At 37.8% G+C, this 23,187-nt stretch overlaps 1 protein-coding gene across 6 annotated transcripts; it reads right to left on the reverse strand.

Annotated features, from left to right (window-relative positions):
* Positions 1-1,828: 1,828 nt before the first annotated feature.
* On the reverse strand, positions 1,829-22,942 carry HERPUD2 (HERPUD family member 2). Of its 6 annotated transcripts, XM_032988859.2 has the most exons (10): positions 22,830-22,941; positions 22,331-22,619; positions 16,628-16,705; positions 13,184-13,297; positions 10,987-11,144; positions 5,860-5,946; positions 5,056-5,178; positions 4,295-4,618; positions 3,180-3,294; positions 1,829-2,841 (listed from the first exon to the last, which is right to left on the reverse strand). In XM_032988859.2, the coding sequence occupies exons 2-10, from the start codon at positions 22,475-22,477 to the stop codon at positions 2,680-2,682; spliced, it is 1,308 nt and encodes a 435-aa protein (XP_032844750.2). In that variant the 5' UTR covers positions 22,478-22,619; positions 22,830-22,941; the 3' UTR covers positions 1,829-2,679. The 6 variants fall into 6 exon arrangements, with proteins under 6 accessions (XP_032844750.2, XP_042662362.1, XP_042662363.1 ...); XM_042806428.1 differs by lacking the exon at positions 16,628-16,705; XM_042806429.1 differs by lacking the exon at positions 5,860-5,946 and having other exon boundaries at positions 22,830-22,940.
* Positions 22,943-23,187: the final 245 nt, after the last annotated feature.

Below are 23,187 nucleotides of genomic sequence, written 5' to 3' on the forward strand. Positions count from 1 at the left end.
CCTCATGCCTTTTGCTCCATCTCATGTTACAGATTTGCTACAACTCAGTGTCTACCACTGCCTACAGCCACGTACTACATAAATGTGTTTTGTTTTATGCTATTGCATAGTCTGGTTGTAGGAACTGTTCTAAAAACCAACTGTTTTCCTTGGGTTTTCATTTCTCTTCCATCATCACCTACTATATATTTCATGCTGTTCAGTTCTATACCTGAATTGCTCAGAAACCCATAAAACAAAAACCTGACCTGACCTAATTTTCATCAAGCTCTTTTCTGAAAAGAAAAAAAAAAAATGCACCTCTCACTTCAATCTGCTCTTCGATGCTTGCTTCGTATTTACTCCTGATCACATCTTCTCTTCGCTCCTCCCATTAGCTTTTCTCTGCTTCCAACTCTTTCACTGCTTTCTGGTAATGCTTCATATCTCATTCTTATTTCTCACTCATTGTCCTCAGTAACTATCTTTTTGCTTTTCCCTGCTTGGATCTTGGTAAGGTTCAATGACCTTAAAATGTTCTCATGGAAGCCTGGCCTCTTTGACTCATTGCTCCAGCTCTGTGATCTGGTTAAAACCCTCATAACATCTCCCTCAACATCTACCCAGATGCCAGGATCTCCCATTTCACTATTTCAACCTTGTGTAACCTATAAACAAATTTCTCATTGTCCGAATAGGAACGAGCAGTGACAATTCTACACTTCTTAACCAAATCAGGGCTAACAGCATAAGAGCAACCTTCTTAACCTAGTCTGTTAACAGCAGAGAGCTACCACCACTTGCTTCCTACAGCATGGAAAACAAACAGAAACCTAAACAATGACAGCAAGAAGCAACTAACAGCTGTTAGTAGCTGGATACCAGCAGGTCGTAGCTGCACAAATTACAGATACACTAACCCCAAGACAAAAAGAAAAGTGAACTTTTGGGAAAAGTGGGAGGGAGAACACACGGGTCAAATAGTTGAAACCTCTTCAATGCATTCCAGAAATAAGTCTTATGACATCCAAGACTGCCACTCCGTGCCATTCCTTTTAAAATGTAAGTTTTTGTAATAGTTCTTAAATGTTAGTCAAGTTAGATCCATCCACCAAATTAAAAGGGTAAAATTTCTTGGACAAGGCCTACATATTTTATGTAGTAAAGAACTTAAATTGAGAGCAGCTCTCCATAGTAACATGGCAGTAAACTCTCATAATTAAACATGATTTATTCATCATTGCTGCTTATACAGCAAATGATTGATGCTTGTAAGACATTTATATTTCTCCTCTTCTGACAGATTTGTAAATGAGAATTATTTTGTAACACAAAGAACATTCTATTTAAACTGTTTAAAACCACTGCTCAAATTTATTTTTTCCAAATGAGTCAACTTTCAATAAGGTCTAGAAATCCTGACAGATGTTTCAGAGTATAAACCCAAAGAAAATTTAAGTTTTAAAACTTCACTGTATAAGCTTGAGCAGTTTGACATTAGCAAGCAACAGTAAACCCCTATTTAAGAGCTTTGTCCTGTACTTGGAACTTGGAAAGCTGGGTAGACTTTCTTTTGGTTGAAGTGTAACAGAATCTTTACAGCCATTTTTAAGTTAGATAGCATGTAACAACTTCATAATTAGGAACAAAATCAAATGTAACTTCTTGTCTATGATTAAAATCTAAAGAAAGCAACCAAAAACCTGACAGTAACACTGTGCTATTATCTCATGTACAATCTTCCTTTTCTCAGTTTTAATTAGGTTCATTAAGAACACTGATATCCTGCTGTTGAGATCACACCTGTAATCGTGTATGTGCTGCTACAAACATACCACGTTAGTCAGTATTGGTAATGCCACCATGATAACTTTATTCCACTCTCAAATCAATCACATCCTCATCCTTAACGATGCACTGTTTAGTTGTTTGCATTCAAATATGCATATAAACATCCAAAAGTTACCATAACAGTTTTTATTAAAAAACCTAATGTACATGTTTTTCCCCAGTACAGCTATATTTTTCTTAAAAAGTACTGTATGTATCAAACATTTAAGGTTTATCCCATCACTGTCAATTGTCTTTGAAGAGCTGTCAAACATCTCCAACTTCAATGAACTTCAGTAGAGTCTCAAGAAAAAGCTTTTAGCTTTCTGAACGTATGAGAAGAGGCTTAGTATTTTGTGGCATGAAGACAACGTGCCATTAACAAGTAATCCTTGTGTTTACAGCATTCTTTCAGGAATGATATAAACTCCAAATCCCAGGTGATAATTCATACCTTGCATAAAACTAAAAGATACAAAGTGATTCACATGAATAGATAACATTTGGAAAGGTCTGTCATCATTCATGTTTTTAACAGCTCTTTAAAGAGGTAATAGTACAGATTAAGTACAAGCTTTTTGCCTCAGTATAGTACACATTTGAAATTAAAATAAAACATGGAAGACCAATATCTTTACATTTTATTCTTCAGAAAAAGAAGAATCTTAAAGAAAGCATTTAGTAGTCCACTTGTGCTTAAAATATTCAATGCATGAGAAAGCAAGAAAAAAAAATACACATTTTTGTACACCATGATCAAAAAGATACCATTATAAATTTTCAGAATTGCACTGTATTTAACACACTCTAGATTCTGATCCACTTCTACATATGGCTACTGAGGCTGCCTGACACAGTTCCTGTTCCACTTTAATTGCCAACCTGTGGAGGCCCTTCAGGGATGAGTGATGTGAAAAAGGTTGTGATAAAGGACCAAGCAGAAGCCATGAATCCAGGCTGCTGCTCTGTATTGGCATCTTCACCTGCATCTTCTCCGCTGTCATCATCAATCCCATCATCCATAAGTCGTTCCTTTAAAAAAGGAAATTGAAACAATTCAACTGCTTCTTTTCAGAGCTCTGACATAAGGTAACCAGCAGTATCTTCCTACATAAGTAACTCCTCTCACAACAACCTCCTGAAGAATAACTAGCATGAAGGAAGTCTGTGATTGATGTAGAGACAATCAGTAATTGTCCAACTAGAAAAATACAGAATTTAAGCAGCAGGCACAACACTGCTGACAATGCTGAAAGCTTTCTGGTTAAACTGACTACATTTCATAAAAGTTGACTTCCTGTTCAGGCATTACAGCATGCTTTACAATATAATACACAGGAGTCTCAAAAGATATGTCTTCTCTTACTCACCATCTCTTCAAGGTCATGATTATTTGCATGTTGCCCATCACGATTCATTTCCACATTATTGGCTGCCTGTTGCTGGCCTCCCTCTTGCCTGAAGGGGAACCATCCAGCTTGGTGTCTATGTAAGAAAATGGAACAGTTGAAAACCTCTCTTTGGAAAGGAACAGAGATTTTTCTGCTACAGCTAACTGCTGCAATAAATTCTTCAAGTACTTTCAAATGAATGAAGCTACATGCATTTTGCTGCAGGTCTTTCTTCTAGATTGAAATTTCTGTGGAAAAAAAGAACTTAAGCTCCAGGTAAGGCTTGAACCACATTAGCACTGTAAATTAAATAAGCTTCTCCTATGTTTTTAAGGTCTATATTCTGACTTCAACTATCATACCTGCATGAGAAACAGAACAGTCCTTGTGAGGACTGAGAATACAACACAAGAAAAACTGTCAATGAATTACATCAGTCCAAAATATCAAACATTACTGTTGTTTTCCACTTCACTAAGGTATTTTCATATATAAAGGGAAGTGGTGACAACAGTACTGATATTTCTTAATAAAACAGAACACATGCTTAGGTCTTCAAGATATACTGTAGAAAAATTAAGTCTCTGCAATTCTACCAGATCTAGTACCCACCGTTACAGTAATACTACTTCAATTCTGCTTAACACAATTTACTGCACAAATGCCATACTTCTTCCTGAAATATAAATGAGCTTAGCTCTGCAGTTTTCCTTTCATATCCAAGCAGTGTTTTAAGTTCATGCAAGTATATGCTTGACCTATATAAACTTCCCTCCACTCACCCCCACCTTCTAAACTTCCATCTCCAAATTCCACATTTCTATAATACTGATCACAAACATTTAAGAGCACTGTGTTTCAGCTGTAAGCGGTATCCAACTTACTGTAAAATGTTTTGAGTTGTTTTTTTTTTTTCTATCAGCTTCTCTATTTTGATTTTTTTTTTTTTTTAAAACACACAAACACACCCTCATACTCTAAAGGAACAGTGCCTAAACTTTTGCATTTGGATATTTTTTCAGTTTAAATGGATTATACACTAGCACCATACTCCACATATCGGATCTGCAGGTGTACTCAACTGTTGTACTCACAAATAAACCAGCAGCATGGCTCCCATTACCATGACAAATCGACTGAAGGAAGAATAGAAGTATACAATGCTCAGAAGAATTGCTGCCCTAGAGAACGTGTACATCCAGTCCAGCCAGTCCCGGTTGAAGTCTTCCTCATTCACTACTGGGCCTCCCTGGGCATTCATCTGAACATTTGGGTTTACAGGCCTGTTCTCCTGGACAGCTACATTTGGCACTGCTGCAGGCTCATTTGCAGGAGCATGTTCTGAATTTACAGCCTGGGCAACTGCAGATCTCACCGGCTCAGTGCTGGAAGTCACTTGGGCTGAAACAGCAGCTTGGCTAAAAATTTAAATATAAAACTGGTTTGTCAAAAAGCACGCACCAAAATTTCTAATCTTCTTCTTGTCATCTTTTCTACACTAATAAAAACAAAAGTTTCAGATGTAATACATGTCAAAACAAACTGCATTTTTCCCTTAAATCTTTACTTATTAATACATTAATTCCAATCCAAAACTGGATTTCATAATTTGCTGGACAAAACTTAGTGTAAAACATCAGTGTATTATCAGCATTCTTCTCGGTAACAAATACCATAACTGAATCCAAAGCACAGAACTATTCTAGCTCCTAAGAAGAAACATTAACTCTATCCCAGTCGAAACCAGGACAAAAGCCAAAATAAACACAGACATTTTGATCATACAAACAACATTTTAAGTTTTTAATACCTTCATTAGTGTAATTCAGTACTACCTAAGATAATGCAGACTTACTATTGCATGTAGTACTGACGTGCATACATTTGTTGCCACCAGATCATCTGTAAGGGACTGAATGCAGGATACACAGAAAATCCAGCAGGAACACCTTGGCCTGGAAATTGGTTGCCTATGGTGCTAGAAAAGGATTTAAGGAAAAATAGTCAGTTATAAATTGACACATGTATAAAACGTGCTAATATTTAAAAACAATTAGAGTAGCCTTTTTCTTCTCATTTGTCCCTCTACAATAATGCACTGAAATAACACTGAAACAACATGTAGTGAGATCATCCAACCCATTCCAAAAAAGCATTATATTTTCATACAATAAATTAATAAGCAGTTATTTCTATAGAAAGAGGATTTTTGGTTTTGTACTTAGAAGTCTGTCACTACCTGCATCTCTAGGACAAAACCATGTTGAAAATTTTTCAAAATTGTGTATAACTGCAGAAATTCTTCCATACAATTCATTAAGTTCAGAGGTCACCCTTAAAGGTGCTGCAGGAGCTGTAAAGGGAAAACTTACTATCTTCTACAGCTTTCTTTTTCAAGCAATACCTGAAATACCACTGTGATCAAAGACATGAAGAAATGAACATGGGCAAAGTCAAACTAATCTTTCACATAAAGCTTCTGAAGATTGCAACTAAGAACACTGTAAATTAATAACTTCCCCCCCCCCTTCAATGTTCCGAGTGTGATTCTCCTCCCTATGGGCTTTTAACTCCAGTTCACATGCAATAGAAATAAAGCTCCTATACATAAATTTTAGGTTTGGTTTTGTCTGCTTTTAAACTTCTTAGCCTCTCTTACCTCCTAGAGCATATAGCATGTTTTGGCAAGATTTCCAACTCTTTCCCCAAAGATTTTGATGTAGTGAACTGTAGTAAACCAGGACATCTTTCAGGACAGCATGAGAGTATAAAGCATGAAGAAAAGTTTATTCAGACTGCAGGTAGCAAAAGCTGAGACTGCTGTAATTGTACTGCAGACTACACCTGTTCCCTAAGTAAGGCACTCCCTGCAAAGATATCACCAAGAGATTTCATTAGTCTACCAGGCATTCAGATATACAAGACATGCCCAGAAAGAAAGATGGGAGGAAGACATTAAAATCTTTTTTTTCCATGTTACACATGAGTAAGTAATTCATTGTAAATCTGGACAAGAGCCTGTCATGCAACTCCATGACCTCTGCTAAAACTGTTTGTTATATTTGTATTTAGGCATAACCTGTTTTGACAGTAGTTTGGGGAAAGAAAACAAAAACAGAAAACAAAAGCTACTTTCCTGATACCACATACAAACTGAGACAATCATAGGCAATACTCTAGGTTTCATTCAAAATCGGAAGGGTGAACTGGCAGCCCTGCTGATGCTACTTTTTTATGTACAATTAACATGTTAGAACGGCAAAGCTGTCAAACTGCTATTGAAAAACATCAATCATGCTTTCGTCTTTATGGCTGCAAGCTTTTAAGAATGTGTTTTTCTATCACCTGAACTAGCAGACACTGAGAAATAAGATCCTCCAAAATTCATAAAACACTGACTCTCATAAAACATTTGACCCTCAAAATGTAAAGATGATCCAAATATTCTGCATGGGTGTTGTTAAGTACTGTGCTGTGGCAAATCACAGAGCACTGCTTCAATTTCAAGCAGGCAGAATATCACATGGCAAAGCAAGCAGGCAGGACCACTCACTGTTCAACCACTCCTGTTTCTCCAGCTCAGTCACCAGTGAACAGTGCTACTTAACTTGTCCGAGTGAGTTCTGCAAGAATTCACCATTTCTTTTTCTCACCAGTTACAAATTTTAGGGTGGTTCTTTAAAATTGATAGGTTGAGCTCAACAAAAGTTGAAAGTCCTTAGCCTAATAGCTCTCCCTCGCAGATACATCTTTTAAAAATATTACAGGATCTGAGCCTCTACTTTCTTCCAAACGCTTTCAAAAGTTGCTTTCTTGATGTCTTAAAGCTTAATGGTAGATTAAGAAACCAGTGAATCAAGACAAACCACAAGATTTCAGTTATGTTCTTCCCTTTCCCAATCAAACATTCTGGTGCTGTCTTTCTGTTTTGTTTTGTTATTTTTCCTTTTTTCCCAAATGGCTTTTCTAGGCGATGAGACTTTTTGAGAAGTAAAACTTAACTTTTCAAGCTCTGACTCCATTAATGAGAAAATGTAGACATCGATATTCAAGAACTGGCTCCTGGCTCAGAATGCCAACTAGCACAGCAGGATTTTGTTTGCTCATCAAAAACCAGAATGAGGCAGATGTTGTCAATTATACAGCTATTACAGCTGCCAGGTTATTAAGTTAGCTTATGAAATTCAGGAACAACTCTAAACACTGTGTAATGTATTTCAGTGAGAAGAACCTCTCCAAACGAAGAGGCTCTTCTCAGCAAAGCAAGGTGGCTTGCTGTTATAAAAAAAAAAAGAAACAAAAAAAAAAACAACAAGGAAAGTAGCACATGCTTTCTCCTCATCTTTTCCAAAAGGAGAAGAAAGCAGCAGGAAGCAGAGGATTTCAAAAGAATGGCAACAAGAGCACAAGAGCAGAGAAGAAAATTGGATAGGCACAGGCATTCTAAGAATGGAGAACAAAGCAGAGCAGTAGGTACAAGAACAGTGAGGTAAGTCAGTTTTTAAGGTTCAAATGGTAGAGGTAGCTTCAGACAATTCTCAAAAGAAAAAGGTGTGCTACTCCTTAAATGGCTAGAAAGCTCAAAATTCCTTCTTTTGGACTATGGAAGACACCTTAAAAGAGCTAACAGATTCAATTGGAGGGTAAGGTCAGACTAGTTTGCTACTGTCATCATGAAGATACTGCTCACTACTAGTGGAAAAAGACTTTTCAGACTTAAAAGCTCAATCTCTTGTCATCTGCATGACTGACAATAACTGCAGTTGTTTCATGACCTTGACCCACAAAGACATCTCGTTTAGTGTTTGTCTCATATGAGCCTGGGATGTCAACTTCAAGTGGTATTTCAATATCCTCCACTATGGCATTTGCTACTTTAATAAAAAAACAAAACAAAACAAAAAACAACACAGTGAGCAGAGACTACTGATGAAGCAAGGTATTTATTTGCTAGAACATACTGCATACTGTCAGTATGTCGCTTTGTTGTTGGCTTTCATACATTACTATGTACACAATACAAAAACACTTCACTAGATGAGCTGCCCACACTTGACAAATAATCTCCCTGCCTTGATGCTTCTTGTCTGTTTACTGCTTCCAAGTACTCCCCAATTTGAAACACGAGCCATTCAGGGCTGAGCCCATCTGTTGTTTGTACCTGCCTAGCACAGCGGGGTCCTGGTCCATAACTAAGTCCATAGGAGCAGACAGTGCACAGCAAAAGCCTAACTTGGTAGACAGACAAACTACTCGCCCAGTCCCACCTCAAGTTTAGATTTTTAGAAAACAGCATTTATAAAAGCTCAAAATAACATAAACTTTTAAATTGCTTTCTCTGCAACATTTTGACAATCTGAATTACCTGTTTTCCCAAAGGGTATTCAACTCACACACTGAAGCTTTGTGCCAACTAAAAAACCATCAAAACCATCATTTAAGCACCTAATGTTCATGTTACTTATTTGTACAAATTACTTTTCTAATGAAAGTGTTGCAAAATGCACAAGAAAACTGACCCTCACATTTTCAAACATCTGGAAACACTTCCCAACCAGCACAGTCCACAGTTCATCATGCAGCTAGATCAAAAGTGTTTGGTCATGAAACAACAAGAAAAAATTCACAAAGCAACACAAATTTCAGCTACAAATCTTCATTGTTCCTAACAAGGCTCACTCTGTGTATAAATTACATTAAAGCTAGATTTCACTGTTCTAAATAATGTTTAAGAGAGCAGCCAAAAAACAGAGAGCATTTCTTATTGTTGGAATACAAGTAGCAGTGCCCTGAAGGAAAAACAGATGCATCTGAAAAGATAATCGAAAGCATTAAAAAGGGTTTTTCAAGAAGACAGCAGACTAGAGCAGGCACTGGCACAGACTATTTTGAGTTGATCAGAGTCAGTGTCCATCAGTCTGCAAAGATCTACCTTAAATTCTGACGGTGTTCCATTAAATTACTTTCACAAAAAAGGCCTAAGATTCAGGGTTCATTTACTTTGGCATTTCTGTTCAGATCTGGAGTGCACTTCTGAGGCAAATATGTCACTTCCTCTTACTACAGCTTTGTTTGCACCACAGAATGCTCTTGGATCACCAACTGTATTACTTTTGGATTACACTAAATTGAAAGATGTGATTTAGGTGCACTGCTAATGGACCTTAGCCACAAATAGGCCCCTGTTCCAGGTGACCAAACTAGAGACAGTCCAAATAAGACAGAAAACCCTGAAATAATGTGCAGGTTCTCAGCACCTCTTTCAGTCTACAGATCCATACCTCTCCATCAACATTACTTGCTAATACAGACATAAACTTAAAAGAATAAATGAAAACACTAATTTACTCTTTCTTTCAACACAGTAATGTCTTCCAAACTGATGGTTCCCACTGTATTTTAATTGAATTACGGCTGCTAAAAGATTGAACAATGGTTCTGTTGCCTTTCTGAAGTCCACAGCCTATTCAGTTCACCATGCACACTGATGAAAAACTCACTCAAGAGCATGTTTATGTGAAAAACTAATTAGAAAAACATTAAAACTTCTTACAGCTTAGTAATTTACACAACACACAATAAATTGCTTCCGGAATTAATTTTCATTACACCAAACAGCAGTCTTGACAGCCAACCAAGTGTCACCTAGCTTTGTCATAAAGGCAAGTATAACCACTTCTGCAAAGATGCATGTGGCCAGAATAACATAAGTGCTCCACTCACTGCAACCACAATTTATTCCCAGCAGACAGTACATTTCAGATGATAAATAAAAAGGATTTGAAGGAATTCAGGATGAAAATTAGTAAGACTAGTAAAGTCTAGGTTAACACTAACAAAGAGAGCATGTAAATTGAACTGAAACTAAATAAACGGTCAACAATTTTTGACATTTGTTTTCTTTCCAGTGAGAAACAACTGTTACTGTTAGCAGGTTCACAGGGTTTTTTTGTTTCAACATTCTCCAAAGAAAATCTCTGGAATCTATACAGTACTGGGAGAATGCCTTGTCAGAACGAAATCTTGAAAGTGTTCCCTGAGGAAATGACAGTTATCATCTCAAAATGCACTATCTTCCCCCTCTCTCCTTGGAAGAAAATTTAAAAAAAAAAAAAAAAAAAGTTCAAGAAGCCGCAAAGGTCACATGGGTTAAAAAAATCCTAAAGCTCCTTTTTAAGCTCAAAAAAAAAAAAGACATAATTTTCCAAGTTACATAATAACAGATCTGATCTAGAAATGTGCATTGGTTACATTTCACTAGTATGTAAGAAAATACTTACAAATTCTGTTGTTGATACACAAACACTTACATGTACTCACAACACCCGCATATCATTTCCACAGTTGAATCCATAATGGGTAAGTGAAGAGTTACATCTCTTATATGTCAAAAACTAAGAACCATCATACTCCGGTAAGAATTTAGTGTTGATGATTACAATAAAGGACTAGAACAAGTAACCAAAGCAATAATTTTGTCAGTTACATTAATAACTATATCCACCAGATAAATATTACAGCTACACTTAACAGGAAGTTGAGGGCAGAAAGCATGAAGAAAAAATAAAACGCAGCCTGAAGGGGAGCACCAAGAACACTTACTCTTTGATTGACTCCTGCCTAAAAACATTAATGTTCATATGAAAAATGTTTATAATGTGACTTATGCTTCAAGATGAACTAGCCAAATCATTTGGCAGACTGCGAAAGAAACATAATTGTAACTGAGCATTTAAAGCACTTTAATGGGTACCAAAGACCTGAGGATTACTTCAATCTCACTTACCCTTGCATTAAATAAGGGAACTGGTGGCTCGGTATGGGATTGCTTTGTGCTTGTGGAAGATTACGATGCCTCACTCCATCTGCACTAGGGTTCAAAGATGTAGATGAAGCTTCTTGGTTTGTGGGTGAGGCAGCAGTTGTTCCAGAATGGTCTAAGTTCTTAAAAATAAATAAAATTGAGGTTGGGTATCTTTTTGCCACAGTTACAAGATTTACTACCATGTCTTAAAAAACCCCAACTACTTCCTTTAATGTTTTGTCACAAGTTTTATTGAGAATATAAGCACCAGGCAAGTCTTCTGGGGTTTTTCTGGTTCTGGCAAGCGTTTGGGTAAAAACAGAAATTCAAAATTGCACTCAGGTGCACATATAAAAAAAGTGAAGTTTTCAGAAAGACTCAACATGTGATAGGTTCCAGAGAAAAACACAAGTCACTGGGAACCAAAGTTTCAAAAAGCTGAACCACACCAAAGCTTGATCGAAGGAATATTTAGCAGCAACAAAAATTCTAGTGGCTATTGTTAACAGAAGTAACTACAACCTCAGGATACGACCTTTATATTCAGAGACAACAGCGCCTGCAGTGACTTAAAATACCATTTCTCTATCCTTGTCTTCAGTTTCCCCTTCTACTCATCATCATCTTCACTATGCCAGCTGCCCAATCCAAACTGCTGTGCTCACTGCCATGAGGGGGTAGGGGTGGGAACAGGGTAGTCGCTGTGAACTACTTAGGCTCCCAAAAACACACCTAAAACTAGTGTCAGACCTTTCCAAGATCAATACTTAACCCTGGAAGTAGGACAACAGCTGGCTCTCCTAGATTATTTGTCACCATAACATGACTGCAATTTGGCCATTAAGATGCATTATTTTAGTTTTAATAAATCCCCAAATCCTGTTGCTAAGCATTACTGTAAAGTTTACTCAGTAGAAAATCCTCTTCAACTTTGACAACTCAGGAAGTGAGGAGGTGCAATTACTTAAGACATCCATATCACATTTGCCCTACAAAGGAAAACAAGAAAAATTTACCACTAGATAGTGAGAGAAAAATAAAAAACAAATGGAAGAACAAAGGCCATCTGAGCTTTGGGTTTAGGTTGTTGCCTTCAAAGTATCATGAACTTAACACTGTGCATACTGACTGCTTTAAGCAGTCACTGATACAGTCATTTAAATACAACATTTACAACTGATCTATGTAGCAATAAAACAATCACAAAGGAGGTCCCCCCATGTCCTGCTTGCAAACAGAGATACAAATACAGCCTTTGAAAAGATGAATGTAACCACTCTCCACTATTGCTTAAACTGCTCGTGTTTCTGACTGTCACATAGCAGTCCAAAACAGTACCCTATCAACAGAAGAATGAAGACAGACAGCTTATTACTGGAATGGTATTTCCCATATGCTGATAATCAACACACCACAGATGAAAAGTACCTACAATGGTAGTGTATTCATTCATTTCTGACTAACCTTCAAGAGTCACTTAGTGATACTGCCAACTCTGGAAAAAGCCAAGAAAATTACAGTAATGACAACTAAGTCATCAACAGAAACGTTAACTGCACTTCTGTTAAAACAGAGTACAACCCAAGAACATCCTCATTTTTATAGGGTGTGAAGAGGGGAAGGCTCAAAGCACCCTAAACAAAAGTGTTCTGTGAACAGCTAAACTAATAAAACATTACAAACACTTTCTACTTCTCACTGTTTTACAGACACTATGACTACCTTGTAGCTACTACATAAGTACCCGCCAATTCCTGGCCAAGCTCCACCTGTCTATCACACGAGAGCACTAATTTGACTGGTCTCTCTTCAGCAGTACAAATTTCCAGAAAATAAATCAGAACTTAGGGTGGGTTTTTTTTTAATCTGAATACACTGCTCAATTTCTGCCAAAGATACAGGGATATACAGAGAAAGGAAAACGTACTTTTCAATGAAGTGTTAAAAAACCAATAGCTTAGACAAAGTAGTGCTTTATCATCTAATAAACTGTGGAAAAAAGCTCATCTTTGTTTAAATAAAGTGACACCCTTAAATAAGTCTAAATGTACAAATTCATATGGCATGCTCTACGTTCACCATGTTATTTTACAGTCAGATTTTAAAAATTAAGAGAAATTATTGAAAAACTTCCTCAGTTCAAAAGAAATTCATGTCCTGTGTATGAAAAACAACTCACTGAGCTACTGCTGGAAGTTGAAGCTCCGTGACCTTCTCTACTGGTGCTGGGTTTTGGAGAGCTTGGGGGTGTCCGGGAAGTACATACCAGATGAACCATATGATATTCATCTTGCTAAAAATTAAAGAAATTGAAGAGCTAAAGCAACAATATTTGAGAAATTTACAAGCAAAAACTGTCTTTAAAAATCCACTTTCAAAGTTGCATTTGCAATCAGTAAAGAAACATTACACAAAATGAAGAGACCATGAAGCAAAACTTGAGCCTAGCACAAGAGAAGCCTACTGTCTCCCTAGTCATGTTTTCTTAGCAGCTGTCCACAGTAACATACTGAACATTCACTTACCCACAGTTCTCCCTAGAACTGCAGTACAGCCGAACCAACGGAAGTCTGCACAGAGAAACATGAGGAAGTAGATCACATGCTTTAACTTTTATTTTGAAAAATTTCAAACCCTTTACAGGGTACAGTTTCCCTGAAGTTAAGACTGCTTTCATTTGCATTGAGATCTAACGAAAAGTGTTACTCAATAAAGATATTAGGGTAAATAAAAATGTAGGTGCTGGAATTCCACAAGCAGACCAAGATAAGAAAAATGTACCAGCCATTGCTCCATCTCACTCCAGTCTAAGAATGGCTCAAGCCCAGCTTGCAGACACTCAACTGAAGAGCCCCTGCAGATATCCCACACTAAGGGAATAGTATTTGAAGCACTAGATGATACTTGAGTACTCCCTAAATATTTGAAAGTGAGGAAGCAAAGGAGTGGCACCACCTGAAGCCATGCCAGCATGCAAGTAACCAGCCCACACCAATTCTTCATTAATTTTCTATCCCTCCTCCCCTCCCCACAACATGGATGCCATAACAACTTTGATCAGAAACTATTTCACTCTACTGAATAGATGTTCCCCACTATATCAGCATGCCTGAAGCTTATATGGCCGCAGCAACACAAACTGCTATGACTGTGTATTTAGAGTGCACACTACAGCTTCCTCAATAACCAAATTTTAAACAAAAAAAGCAACAAAAAACCCCTCTGTCCTCTTCTGAAATCAGCACAGTGAAGTCAAGCTGCAGTTTTTAACGAGATGACATTTAGAAATACCAAGTTTGGAGGTTTTTTTTAAACTGTAAAAAAAAGTGGTAAAACACACATTTACTAATTTTTAAGTTTAAATCTTTAGGAATAAAGAAAACTGGCTAACTGCTTTTATATGCCACTATGCATTACTCTAAGCATAGTCTAACCATCTCCACATTCATCTAAACTCCCCCTCCTGTATCAGTTTCTAGCCTCAAGCACAGCCTCACTATTACCTTAAGTATAATTTCTTACCAGGCAATGATAGTAAGCAATGACCAGAGAGCACTGAACGCAGGGGATCAGCATTCTGACCATGTCAAAAGCATTTAACCTAAATAGTTACCTGCTTTCTAGAGAAGAACTTATGCCACTCAAAGGCAAATGAAGCTAGACATATTACTTGTAATCTTACAGTGTACAGCTTTATTCAATGTGACAGTTTATTGTAATATATTTCTATTTATAGATAATGTGTTAGACATCTCTATGCTTGGAGAGCGCCACAACTTCCAGCCTCAAGGTGTTTTGTATCAGTAAAATAACATCGCTCAGTATCAAAGAGCAAGTATCACAAAGCTAAATTGAGAGATTTAGTAAATCCTCAGATAATATTAAGAAGTTATAGCTAATCAAGTGGAAAGAATATGGCAGAGAATGAGATTGAATTTGAAAGAAATCATACATTTTCTCCAAAAGCTGGAGCGCAAAAAACTCCTTCCAACAAAATTTTCAGTTTTGTGCTTAAGACGGATGAGTATGTTTCTAAACTCACTAAGTTTCTTTAACTAAACCCAAGGCCTACAGCTACTAAAATGCCTTTTAAGCCAAATATAGCCCCTCTATAGTGAAGGAAGATATTAGTTTGGCAAAGTCTCTCCTCTAGAACATAAGCAAGGTTTGAAATCATGTTTCCTAAAATTAGTCTGCTTTACGTAAGCAGGCCAAGTGAATTTATGTGATTCAGAATTCATTTTGTACTTAACAAGCAAAACTAAGCTTTGAGGTAAGTTATATAAGCATTTTCATAAACTTTCAGTGGTATGGGACATATCCTAGCTGGCAACAGTCCAGCTCCAGTTTTCTATCATTTTTTGGTAAGGAGTTAAATAAAATTTAATAAAATCTGTTTCAGAATGAAGAATATGAAGTAACAAATGTTAGTCCGCTCAAGCAATACTCAAGATTCCTCTGCATTGGTTTCTCCATACTTAATATTAAAGTTCAATTGCCCACTTTCCCTGAAGCATTATTCTCTTTAGAGACTTTCCTCCATACTAAATATTAAAATATAACCTACCCAACTCTTGCAGTCTGTACATTGATTTCTACCTCAATACATTACAAAAAAAGTACCATTACCAACACCCAGGTACTGTATTACAGAGTTTACGTATTTCATGGGATTAGAAACTGTATAACTGTGTAATGATCTAAAGTATTTTCCAAATGTATCTACTCATTCATCTTGATCTGTTTAAAAGGAGTTTAAAGACTACTCAACATAACGCGTTACATTTTCTGTTACCATCAAAATTGAAACAAAGTTCTGTAATCTGCCCTAAATATCATCTTATTCTGTAAATTTTTAAGAACTTCACTAACTTACTGAAGTCCCTACCACTTGGTAGCATCAATCCTAACTATGTGAATGAATTTGAGAACCAAGTGCATGTATTTCAAGATTTTGTACGTGAGATATCATGTGTACTCAGGATTTGGATTTAATTTAAATGTTGACTGAAGAATCCAAAGTTAGATTAGTAACATTTTCCAAGATGAACCAGTGGAATAAAAAAAATAAAATTAAAAAAAAAAAAAAAAAGCAAGAACCAACAAACTTTTGGACATCATCGGGAATGGTTAATAGCTGATGAATAAAACCAGGACAATAAATAACTTTCCCAGCAAAAACATTTGGGAATTTAGAATTACAGTTTTGCATATGTTTATATTACCCTTAATTTGCTTACACAAGTGCCATTTTTATTGTAAGTGCTTGAATTTAAGTATGTACATGAAATGATGTTCCAAATCAACACAAATCTGTTAAATGGAATCCATTTATGTCAAAGTGGGAACTAACCAAAGAAGCTGCTCTACATTACATATCACTTGTTTGGGATTTACACAGTCTACTTGCTCTCCCATCAATCAGAAACATGTCTCAATCCACAAGTATCACAATCCTACATACAAGGGATACTTGAAAATACATTTTCCAGAACATAGCAACATTATATGGTTACATCTCTCAATACAACAATGAAAATTTGAAGCTAAACACAGATCTAAATTCCTATTTCCCAAAAAGGGGGTTTGATCAAATATCATACGGTGTTGATATGAAGCTTACTTTTCTGAGAACATCTTTCAGCTGCAGATGATCAGGAAGCAGTCTGCCAGAATACACCAGTCTCTGATCCTTTGTAGACTAGGAGATGGGACAAAGAAAGGAATTTAGCTTTTTCCTGCTGTACAGATATACAGCTGGAGATAACATTTGCAGATGAGAAAATCCCTTATAATTCCAACCATCAACAGATAGCCTTAGAAACATATCAGAGGCTTCACAAGTCCAACTCGAAAATTAATTCTGAAAAAGAATTCTGCTATTATGCACTCTTACTGAGTGCCGTTACAATCAACAACCCTTAACTGGCAAATGCTGCTCAAGAAAATGATCAAGTATATTCAAAAATTCCTTTCTTGTAAAGATTTGCTCTTTACCCTGCTCCCATTCCCAGGCTCTTGCTGAAAAAGTAGATGGAAAAGTGGCTGGGGCAAAGAAATAAACAAAACCCAGAAACAGTTAGTAGAATGATGGAATGATAATTAAAATACGCAGAAGGGCATGAATTAACATCTTTTTCAAGAAGGAATTTCTGTTATTAGTCTCTGGCCCCATTCCCCCCTCCAAAATCACAAAACAAAACATGGAAGGAAGCATTAAAAAGCATGAAGCTGTAAAAGGATTATATTTTTTTTTTTACAGTAGCCTTTGAACTTCAGTAAGCTTTTTTGCCTGTTCTTGTGCTTCTACCATTTAATAGACCTTAGGGTTTTTTTGGTGTTTTGTTTGGTTGTTTTTTTAAAAAAATTATATGCTATTTATACAATAATAACTTTTAACCATTCTACAAGGAAGAGATAACAACATAACTCTTTTTAAAAGGAAAGTATTTGGGGTACCTATCTACGGTAAGACCTCCAGTACACTAAAGCAGTTTACTGAACAAAACAAGCAAAACCTCAACCCCACTCAATTCAGTTTATGCTCTCAGAGTTTTAAGTAGTCTTAATACTCATGGGCCACTGACACGCTGTAACTATGTGAATAAATACGTGCCCATATTGAAAGAATTTTAAAGAGAATCCAACTGTTACATCAGTTCAGTTTAACTACTGCTTGTATCCTGTAATAATACAACAGCATTTATCACTTGAAAGAGAGCACTAACACAAGCAAATGCTAAACAAGAAATCTAGCCTAACATCAGTAGAACAGACATGAGTTATCAGCATGAAATATCTGAAGAATTTCCCCATCATGCACACAGATAGTTTTACAACACCTCTCCTCTCTCCTGGCCTTGTTGCTCACTCTGTAGTCTTATTCAGGCTAATACTAAGACACAAATACCTGAGATGCAGACTTCTGTGATTAGAAAAAGCTTTCACAGAAGTTTCAAGATTTCTTTTTTTTTTCTTTGCAATAGACTCTTACAGATTCCCAGTAACTCAGCAGAACATAGAAAAGTTGCAGAACTTGTTTTTTTCCTGAAAAAGTCTGGTCATTCTACTAGAAAAAAAAAATATAGATATTCTAAGCAAATAATTATAAAAAGTGCACATTAAATCTGAGAAGCTTTTGCTTTAACTTTTTTCCCAAATTCATACTAGCCATTCATGATTAAATACACGTCTTTAAAAAAAATGAGTGCATAACCTGCCACATATAGTGCAGAACTTTGTACCACTTCTACTGAAGAATTATTTTCTATGTTCTTCTGCGTTTTACTGTATTTTTAATTAGTGACATAATACACTATTTCTGTACGTCTCACAACACATGGACTTAATCTGCAGCTCCAATGGATAAAATACTACAATGAAGTAAACATCAGTGCTGTATTATTTCTATTTGTGTTTAAAACAACAGCAAAAATTACTGTCTCTCATGTCAGACTAAGGTCTTTTGAACTATACCATTTTGGTTGCTCCTTCCAAGCAGGAATAGGCTGCTAACAGAATACAAGCTTACTTGCTTTTTGTATTTGGGAAAGGCCTTAGAAAAACTAGAATATGAAGCATGCATTAAGATTACAAAAAACTTTGTTTCCTGTAAATTAGAAACTGGTTGCTTTAGAATGACCAGTGGAACAGGAAGAGAAGTCTCAGAAACTGTGTTTCTGGGTCCCAAAATAGATTACCTGAGATTAACTGGAACAGATAAGCAGTTAAAACAAAACAAGCAATACACAACAACAAAAAGTCCAAATCTTTATATCATCATCCAACATGCCAACAGAGTGCTGTTTTTCCTGTCCCACTCATAATACAACTTTCTACATGGTCAAATTCAGATTCTTCTCTTCAGTAACTTACATATAAACCTCCTCTCAACACTACCTAATTAAGTACTTTCTCAAAGGTACAATAGTACAAGTAGTACAAATTATTTTAATATAAATACTTCAGAGAATAAACTGCTAGATTAAAATGACCCCTCAAAGCTGACTACTACATAGCCTTCAGTAATGTGTTTCAGCTCCCTACAAGCCCACAAAAGAAAAGGTTACACATGCGTTTAGTACTGTTAATCATATTAAGCTAGAGACATTAATGGTGGAAGATGAGGTCTTAAACCCCACACTCCTCCCTACATAACTTAAATACCTAACTGTGCACTACAGGATTATCACCGGCAATTCTCAGGATGAACACCATCCTAGAATTCTGAAATGTGGGGGTTTTAAAATATAGATGGAAGAAGAGGTAACAAATGTGAAAACACAGTAATTCACATATATGCAATATTAAAAGGAAAAGGCATTCAATTCATCCTCTGCCAGAGGTGGTTCACTACCACACCTCCTGCTTCAAGGAACAACACGCTCACTGCTAGCTAGCTCAAACACTAAACTGTGATGGAAAAACACTTAAAATACATATACAATTAGAGTGGCCCCATTTTCAGAAGCAAGCACGTAGCAGTAGGTAAAACGATGCTAGAACCTAAACTTTGAACGAGATGGAAGACAGTTTTCAGATCATAATCCAAAATGTGTGTATTTAAAATTAAGAATTCCACAGCTAGTGATTTTTTTCTTCCATTTTTCAAGCAAGACTCTTTCTGCAATGCTTAGTCCAAGTTAGATACACCCAGCATGTTACCACCAAACCTAAGCTAATGCAGCAACTGTCTGTAGAAACACAGACCGGCTCTGAACTCTCCTGTTTCAACTACAAGACCTTCATTATTTTGGTCACTCAGCCTCTCTCCCATTCTTCCATAGGAAATAAAAAACCAAACACACACATCTGGTTAGAACTGTGGGCAAAGTACACACTAGATGACAGGTACTACAGGAAATGAGAAACAGCAGTTTTAAATTAATGTTTATAGGTGTAATCGATGCAGCAGATAATGCACTGAATGTAAGATCTGCCAGATTGAGACATACAGGTTGATTTTCCAAGTTTTATTTTCTTAAATAAACATTTCATTTAGGGACACTATAACTGCAGTACTCTAGCTATGAAAAACTGGTCCAGTCAGGGGAAAAAAATTGTGACAAATGTGAACCTTAGTAGAGACCCACAAGCTAATTTGACATTGTTTTAAACCCATTTAGCTTGTTCAATGATTTGCTTTAGTTAAGTATACCTACTTTAATAACAACTAAAACAATTTAAATTTGCCTATATTTGGAATTCGTATCTATTTAGCTAAGTCATTTACACAAATTAATCTGGAAAAATCAAACAACACTGCTTCAAGGCCTAACTTCTCCTTTGCCTATTTCAACCACCTCATCTTCTAAAGATCAACTCTTAATAAACCGTAAATTTAATGACAACATTTACAGTTACCATCATTTTACTGACTAATTTACAGATGCATATAGGAGAATGAACTGCAAGTCACACGTGAAAACCTGAAAGCCCATGTACAGCAGTGATTGCAACTGATTTCTATTTTACACTCTCGATTTCAAGAACACTGCAATACCTGTATGAAGTATCTGTGTTCACAAGTACTCCTGCACTCTTAAAACAGCATTGTAATAGAAGTTATTTCCAGGACCTATCATATTCAGGGAATGTAGAAATTTGATCGACAAGCTTTTGACACTGATCTGGTTTAAAAAGAAAAAAAAAAAAAAAAAAAAAAAAAAGGGGGAGAGGGGAAAGCTCCTTAAAGAACAGAGATTTAAAATTTGAAAAAAGCTGTAACATTCAACATCAAAAACATATCAAGCCAAAAATACAATTTTTGATTTTACTATACATAGGAGATCTCCCATTAAACACCCTTCTCCTCTCCTACGTTATTACTTCAGTTTGAAAGGTTATAAGAAATATTGTGTTCAATTATTAGTTTAATTGCAAGTACAGTAAATCCCAATTAAAATGGAATTGCTGAAATAATTTTCACTACAGAAACTCCCCATCCTTTAACCCAGAACAACTTTAGGGATTCTGAACTAGTCATTTACTAATGAGAAGCATGTTGAGGAATCCTTTTTCTACAGAAGAATGTTCCAGGAAACTGAAATTTAATATTATACTACTGGTTGAAACCTACAGTGCAACATAAAAAACTCTTGTTCATTAAGGATTCTTCCTAGAAGCCCAATTTAGTAAGATCACAGGATGAGTCAGAAAACTACTGTTTAAACACAAATACGTCACAGGCGGAGATTCTAGCAAGGAGGAAGAAGCAGCAATCAGCTGAAGTCGTATATTTGTTTCACAGCAAACAGGCTCTCTCAGCAGAGAATTACAGCAGTAACTAAATCCACAAACTCTCAAATACTGCTTAACAGATCTCAATGTACCAGTGATACAGCCTAACTGGTGACTGCATTTCTTCTTTCTCCAAAAGGCAGAAACCCCCTCTGAAACACAAAACTACTATTTTACCTTCCCCCGTCAACAAAAAAAAAAAAAAAAAAAAATCAGCAATGCCAATAATTCTTCTGTTGAACTAGGTGAATACTAATTGTTTACAATATAAATGCAACCTTTGTCCGATGTTTTCTACAACAAGGTCTAGGCCCCGCATGCTGCTGCAGTGTGGAGGCAAAGTCACTGCCTCCACAGTATTCAGGAACAAATTTTCAAATATACTGTTCTGTATGGCTGGTACTCTATATATGTACAGTATTTTTTTTAGTCTCTTTTTAATTGCCAAATTTAGATTTTAAAAGAATTTACAAACCATATTTTCGTTAGGGAACAAAAATGCTATAGGTCTTCATATAAAGTTTCAAAATACAATTGCAACTATTGCACAGGTCTGTAGAATATCTGAGAGCAGAGTTTTCAGTACAACCTCAAAAAAAAATGGCTAAACGGGGGTGCGGATGGGGGGGAGAAGTAATTCTGGAAGTTGTTCAATTGCATGTTTCAAATAATATTATGAATAAATATCTATCTGCTCCACACCTCAGCAAATTCACTAGATCGTGGTAACTTTAGCTATATCCCTTAGACCTAATTACTTTAGACATAAGTCTTACATTTACAGAAATTAGTCTTGAGTTAAATCCCAGTTCCTAAAAGAAGTTAAATGGAGCATTAATAAAGTGTCTTCACCGATACACCCTTTCAGGATGCTACCCTGCGATCCTCAACCATATAAAAAAGCAGCTATTTCTGTTGCCAACTTTCCTGAAAGCAGAGAGCCTGCCACTGCCTTTACACAGGTAGCTCTTTAGCAGCAGGACTCTTGTTTATTTTGCAGAGTACCTCAGGGAAGCCTTGACTGACAGTCTGCAAGCTACTGCAACGCCAGCTTTACCGAGATGAAAAGGGCTGGGCAACAACTCACCGGCTTACTGGGGTAGACTTTAGAGAGGTGCGACTTTAGCTTGCCCACAGTCCAGTCCAGAAAGCAGCTAATGGTCTGGTCGGTGTATTTCTGGTTGGGGGCCTTGATGATGAGGGTCACCGGGTGATCCACGACGCTCCGGTCCATGCCGCCGGACCTCCTCTCTCCCCGGGGAGACGAAGCCGCTGGAACCTCTGGGCGCTGCGGGCGGGCTCAGCGGCCGGGACCGAACTCCCCGGGGGAGCCCATCCCCGTGCCGGCCCCTCACACCGGCGGCACCGGCCGAGTCCTGCCCGCCAGGCGCGGGGGGAGCGAGCAGAGAGAGAGGGGCGGCTTTAGCACGTCACGCACACGCAACGCCACCCCACCCCCCCCCCTCCCCTCCGGTAACCACAGAGACAGCGGCTCAGCGCAGAGCCAACAGACCGCCGCCCCCCCCTCCCGCTGCGCCCCCCCCCCCCGGAGAAGGACAGGAGCCCGGGCCGCCCGCTCCCCTCACCGCGCCCGCCCGGCCCGGGCCCCGCCGCGCCGCCTCGGCCTCCGGCCCGCCGCCGGTCGCGTAAAATGGAGACCGGAAGCGCCTCCCGCGCCTCCCCGCGCCCGCCGCTGGGGGGCGCCCGCGGCCCGGCGAGGCGCGGCTCGTGGCAGCGCATGCGCACTGCCCGCCCGCCCGCCCGGTGGGGCGGGGCTGGGCTGAGGGACGCGAGGGGCTGGCGGCGCCGCTTGGCCGGGCGAAGGGAAGGGGCTGCGGGCGAAGGGAAGGGGCTGCGGGCGAGGCGGAGGGGCTGCGGGCGAAGGGAAGGGGCTGCGGGCGAGGCGAGGGGCTGCGGGCGAGGCGAGGGGGCTGCGGGCGAGGC

The sequence above is a fragment of the Tyto alba genome, unplaced genomic scaffold, assembly GCF_018691265.1.
Source record: "Tyto alba isolate M040663 unplaced genomic scaffold, T.alba_DEE_v4.0 Super-Scaffold_46, whole genome shotgun sequence".
Lineage (NCBI taxonomy): Eukaryota > Metazoa > Chordata > Aves > Strigiformes > Tytonidae > Tyto > Tyto alba.